This window comes from Panulirus ornatus, chromosome 27 (assembly GCF_036320965.1).
Source record: "Panulirus ornatus isolate Po-2019 chromosome 27, ASM3632096v1, whole genome shotgun sequence".
Classification (NCBI taxonomy): Eukaryota; Metazoa; Arthropoda; class Malacostraca; order Decapoda; family Palinuridae; genus Panulirus; species Panulirus ornatus.
In genome coordinates, this window is record NC_092250.1 from 3,584,235 (window position 1) to 3,590,726 (window position 6,492).

Here is a 6,492-nt window from a genome sequence, read left to right on the forward strand (position 1 = left end):
CTAATCAAGGATGAGTTAGAATTACCACAGCTAGTCAGTCTGGAGCTCAGGAAAGACATGGCTGAAACCATTTCCTGGTAAGAGCCACAGCTGGAGACCTCGTAGAAAATTCTTCAGCAGGAGGGGTTTTCCCGCCCCATACCCGTATCAACGCAACGTGAATAAAGATTTGATCATGATATGAAATTACGTTTCTACAATTGGATTATCTTATATAAAAGGATCTTGCATTAAAATTGGACCTGGGAGATCCTGATATCCCGGAGGAAATTAAGTAAATCCTGAAAGATAATTACTGAGGTCGCTGGGTTGGTGGGTGCCAGGCGACCTTCCTCTCAAGATCCATAGAGAAATGTAACAAGAGGAAGAAGAAACGTCAGCTGTGTCTCGATGGTATGGGATATCATCTGTGAACTGATGAATGACAAACACAAGCATGTATGAGATGAAGTTTTAAGGGTAAGTCAGGGTCGAGAACCAGGTATGATAGCCACTATGTGATTTATAGGATGTAGTTAATTCATTTTTGGTCAATAAGAATATTTCTTTCTTTTCCCAGTGCATTGTAAACTTCAAGTATCAAACCATAAAGTTTAAAAGATGAATCAACGAACCGAATATCCATATTGTGGATCACGTGATCAAGTTCCATTCGAAGTCAAACTGAACGCGGGATGATTGTGATACTTGGCTGGTTGGTCGATCATGTGGGTTTTTAGTCTATACTATGATTGTCAGAATCATCAAGGCCGAACACGTCAAGTTATAACCACGAGTTTGAAAGACTTGAACATTATGTTCAAGATACGTATATGGCCATAATGGCTCTCGCTACATGTAAGGCCCTTATGAGGCTGGATGTGGAGTCCTGATATGGACCCACGGTGAGGACTGGCAACCAGTAGATTGACCCATGATCTGTGTTGCTGTAATGTGCGGCGCTGACCATCATCTACCACACCTGAGTCATTTGCCTCAGCTGTCTATAAATCAAAGGCAAAAAGTCGAGTCCAGTAATAAGAGATCGCACAATATAGCTTCAAAAACACGTAAAATGTATGAAAGATTATAAAAGCGTATCGAGATATCACCAAAAACAGCTTTGAAGGAAGAACAAAAGAATGTGTAGCTTGAAAAGTGAAGTAATTAGGGTGTCATTGCCAGTTATACAGTGACAGTGACCATATAACAGGTCAAGGGACCAGACACAAGACACAAAGACACTTTCCTGGAAAACGTCCTTTGATCGTCGCTGGCTAAACACTCACTACTACGAGACTAAAGGGAGAGAGAGGCTAAGTCAACCAAAGCATAATACGATTTCCAGGAAAAATAAAAAATTCACTATCGACCCCAGTCTATACGATCACGCCATCCGATTGAACCTGCCAGTCCCAGGGTAGGGAGGACATATTCACAACAGAATATCGGGTAAAAGAATAAAGAAAAAAAGATTTGTCAGCAAAATCATTTCTTACGTATGTTCACCAACTGCCCCGTACACCAGCACAATGTGTTAAAACCTCTGTGTCTTTGGAAAAAATCTGTTATTTGTTTTCAGGTATTGGCAAGTGATCCTCAGTTTCATATTTTGTAAGTCAGTGGTGAGTAATATTTTCAACTGCTGATAGTAAACTTTTCTAATCACATCGTGAGACTTATCGCATTATATGTTGTTCGACTTTATTTAATTTCTATCTATCGAGTTATCCTTCATCATCAAGTACCTCCCAGTTTCTGCTGTGTGGAGCAGATACATACAACCTCTGGAATGACTCTTTCCTCCGTTCCTAAATGATAAGTCGAGAAGGTAATTCATGTGAAGGTTAGGTTAGGTTAGGTTAGGTCTGGATACAAAATGCTTTCGAGCATTTTATTTGCAGTCACTCCTTTAACACAGTAACGAATCTACAATTATAAGACTTGTTAAGACTGATAGCCAGTATGATGGCACATTTTGGGTATGATAACTTAAGCCATCAAGCACGATAAAAACTATTCAAGACAATGACATACCTTGTGAGCAATGATACAGATGAGTTCTGTGATGAAGTGTGACTGAAATAACTGGGGTCAAGAAGAAGGAGGAGAAAAAATCTATCAGACTTCAAATAACTCCACCAAAATGCCAAAAAAAAATGTTACTTTAACTTCAGTAGGGTTGAGGGTCAAGTCAATTGGGAGGTGAGTGTGAATGGAGAAAAACTGGAGGAAGTGAAGTGTTTTAGATATCTGGGAGTGGATCTGGCAGCGGATGGAACCATGGAAGCGGAAGTGGATCATAGGGTGGGGGAGGGGGCGAAAATCCTGGGGGCCTTGAAGAATGTGTGGAGGTCGAGAACATTATCTCGGAAAGCAAAAATGGGTATGTTTGAAGGAATAGTGGTTCCAACAATGTTGTATGGTTGCGAGGCGTGGGCTATGGATAGAGTTGTGCGCAGGAGGATGGATGTGCTGGAAATGAGATGTTTGAGGACAATGTGTGGTGTGAGGTGGTTTGATCGAGTGAGTAACGTAAGGGTAAGAGAGATGTGTGGAAATAAAAAGAGCGTGGTTGAGAGAGCAGAAGAGGGTGTTTTGAAGTGGTTTGGGCACATGGAGAGGATGAGTGAGGAAAGATTGACCAAGAGGATATATGTGTCGGAGGTGGAGGGAACAAGGAGAAGAGGGAGACCAAATTGGAGGTGGAAAGATGGAGTGAAAAAGATTTTGTGTGATCGGGGCCTGAACATGCAGGAGGGTGAAAGGAGGGCAAGGAATAGAGTGAATTGGAGCGATGTGGTATACCGGGGTTGACGTGCTGTCAGTGGATTGAATCAAGGCATGTGAAGCGTCTGGGGTAAACCATGGAAAGCTGTGTAGGTATGTATATTTGCGTGTGTGGACGTGTGTATATACATGTGTATGGGGGGGGGGGGGGGGTTGGGCCATTTCTTTCGTCTGTTTCCTTGCGCTACCTCGCAAACGCGGGAGACAGCGACAAAGTATAATAAAAATAATAATAATAACTTCACAACGAAGCGTGGTTAGATTATCCCACACAGGAACAGTTTAATGGAATAATAACCAAGTAACTTGACTCGTCTGACACGATATTTTCCCCCTGGTCATGTGTGTGTCATCAGCACGAGCTGGTGGTGGCGGCGGAGGGAGGCGGCCACACAGTGCACGCCATGGTGCAGGTGAGGGTGAGTGACGTCAACGACAACCCGCCCTACTTCCTCAACCCGCAGCCCCACCTCACCGTCGTCGAGGAGGACGACCGACACCTCCCAGCCACCATCGCTAAGGTCAGTGTTGGTGATACTGTGTTGGAGAATGGTTGGAGGACGACCGACACCTCCCAGCCACCATCGCTAAGGTCAGTGTTGGTGATACTGTGTTGGAGAATGGTTGGAGGACGACCGACACCTCCCAGCCACCATCACTAAGGTTAGTGTTGGTGATACTGTGTTGGAGAATGGTTGGAGGACGACCGACACCTCCCAGCCACCATCGCTAAGGTCAGTGTTGGTGATACTGTGTTGGAGAATGGTTGGAGGACGACCGACACCTCCCAGCCACCATCACTAAGGTTAGTGTTGGTGATACTGTGTTGGAGAATGGTTGGAGGACGACCGACAGATATGACCTGATGGTCTACAACGAAGTTATCTACCGGAGGACAGAAATGATATCGTAAGTTCTTAATCATTACAGATAGTGACAGGAGAACAACACAGAAGGCTCCTCCAAGCTCACCACCATAGACGGAAACACAACAACGAAATAGAGGCATCCTCCTCCTCTCCTACCACAACTCCTCACCTGACCACAACTCCACAACCTCATCGCCACAACACTACCCCGCCCTCTTAACACTTCCTAACCACGTAGAATACAACAACTTTACCACCACTATCATCATTATCATAACCGCCAGTTTCATCCACCCGCCTCTACAGCGTTAGCACCGCCGCCAATTACTGCGACCAGCAATTTAATCCATCCACCACCTCCACTACCACACCCTCCCACACACACACACACACACACACACACACACACACATTCTCATCACCAGCCTTGACATCACACGCTTATTTAGCTTAATAAGATCTTGATCACTAAAACTCTGACATCATCATTAAAGGCAAAGCTCACACCAGGACAAAACGATGTTTACAGAACAAGAAACTTTTGATCATGAGTAAATGTATCAGGAGGAGCAAATCATAGTTCACTCACTGGTGATGATATGAATCAAGACTTTATGAATGATACTCTGAGCTAATTAGTCTATGAACCAAATGTGCACATCTTTAACGAAGGTAACATCCACCGTGCATGATGTCTTCCTGTGTCTGGTAGATATATAAAGACAATGAGGCAGAGTGTTCAAGTTTACGCCAACACTTCAGATAATCACTGAACCTTGGATTCGAATCTTCGTAATAGATTCAGTGAGGCAGTGAACCACTCTTCTCGAGCTGATTACAGAATACTTACGAAAAAATCAATTAATTACAGGTTCAGATATAGTCATCCTTCCAATTAATATCATCTCGGTTATATTTTTGATTTCACTCTCCAGCATTTTTCACAGAAATAGAACAGTGATTGCGACCAGAAACGCGTGAGTTCCACTGACAATTTAGACCATTTGTAAAATTTTCCACTCTTGTTCTGACTAACAGGTTGTAAAAGTTGATTATACTTTTAATGAATGATGTCTATGTGGCCTTCGCATGATTGTTAGATTAAAAATTCATTGAACAAATAAATTTACTGCAGGATAAGAGTGAAAACCTACGTACAGAAACACTAGACATGATACAAAGAATGTGGTGTCGAACTGCAGATTAGGGACGAGGGATCTACGGTTGTAGGAGGTGTCGTAATACTGACTATCCTCTGACGTCTCGACTGCTTCATAAGGTCAGAGTTTCTTATGATGTTATGTCGAGTGAAGATTACTAACGTCTTGCTGTGTGGTAGGTTGAGGCGCAGGACGCGGACCGTCTGGACCACCACGGGCTGCTCTACACAGTGCGAGGCGACGGTGTCGATGGTTACGACCCGAGTGATGCCTTCTTCACCATCAACTCCCTCACAGGGGAACTGATCCAGCGTAGGGTAAGTCTTTACCACGAGTGATGCCTTCTTCACCATCAACTCCCTCACTACACTCCCTTCTAGCCATCACCCTCTCGAACTCTATTCTTCTGTACTTTGTCTTTCACCTTATCTTTCACTGTCCCTTGCGCCTCCCATCTCCCTTTTCTTGCTCATGTCTGACCTTAAGAATGAATCTTAGCGCAGCGGAGGGAAGGATAATACAGTAAGTTTTTATAGTAGGATTTTACTTGCGTTCTATTCTGTTAGATTCCATGCAAGTTCACTTGTCCAACAGCAACTTTTTCTTTCATTAATTATATTGTTGGCTGTTTTATTCTTACCCGCATGCACTCAAACTATGAATTTAATACATGTAAGTTTAAAACACACAACTTGGGCATAAGTGAACGAAACCTCTGCTTTTTCTCTCTCTTTCGCCCTCACATTCATTTTTTGTTTGATGGTTCCAACTTTTCTTGCATTAAAATGATTTCAAACTTGACAATAAAAATGAGTTCGAGGTATAAAAGGCCAAGATTTGCATCAAGTGAAGTGTAAATACTGCTGCCACAGGTTCCAATATTGTTAGTGTCCATGTAGGCATTATCATGAACCATTGTAAGAACAAAGCAGGTTGTGGACCACAACAATAATAACCTCTGGTGATCACATTCTCCCTGCAGGTTGTGGACCACAACAATAATAACCTCTGCTGATCATGCTTTCCTTGCAGGCGGTGGACCGCGACCCGCCCAGAGGGAAGGGGGTGTGGAGAGTGAGGGTGCAGGTGAGGGACGGACAGGCCCTCTGGAGCCGCCAGGCCATGGATCGTCACCTGGCCAAGATCTCCAAGACCCAGGAGGGCGACCGGAAGCGGAGAAGAAGCGGAGGGCAAGGATACAAGGGTGACTGGTTTAGTACACAAGAGATGACAAGAAGAGATATCGACAGAAGGCATGGTAGAGTAGAGGTTGCAGAGGATCAGTCTACAGGAAAGACTGAGGAAGGCTATCTTCAGGGACGTCTGCCTCCAGCCTCAGTGGTCAGAGAAGATAAACAAACCAAAACGAACAGTGGCCACAGAGCGATTACCTTTTCAGTTAAGGGTGTCACCGAACTCTCGAATACGTCAAGGTATTCAGATAAAGATCAATGGAAATATGGGAGCAAGATAACAAAACCAAGAACAGGCAGAGACAAACCAGAGATCATGGAAGGCCATGGAACCGTGCAACGGGGAATGCTGTACGAAGTAGATAATCATGAAAATTTCGTAAATACAGAATCTAGACACACAATGAAACATGGAAGAGTGAAGACAAAGGAAAGTGTCTCTAGATCAGAGGTCAGTCATTATCTTAAATAGTGAGTATGGACACGCTGGAGCCAAGACAA

At 43.8% G+C, this 6,492-nt stretch overlaps 1 protein-coding gene across 3 annotated transcripts in view; it reads left to right on the forward strand.

Annotated features, from left to right (window-relative positions):
* LOC139757549 (putative neural-cadherin 2) overlaps nt 1-6,463 on the forward strand; it is a 90,967-nt gene extending 84,504 nt beyond the window's left edge. For all 3 annotated transcript variants that reach the window (XM_071678139.1, XM_071678138.1, XM_071678140.1), the window contains 3 exons: nt 3,126-3,290; nt 4,978-5,115; nt 5,831-6,463. In XM_071678139.1, coding sequence (XP_071534240.1) covers nt 3,126-3,290; nt 4,978-5,115; nt 5,831-6,463 — 936 coding nt within the window. The remainder of the gene's footprint in view (nt 1-3,125; nt 3,291-4,977; nt 5,116-5,830) is intronic.
* The last annotated feature ends 29 nt before the right edge of the window (nt 6,464-6,492 follow it).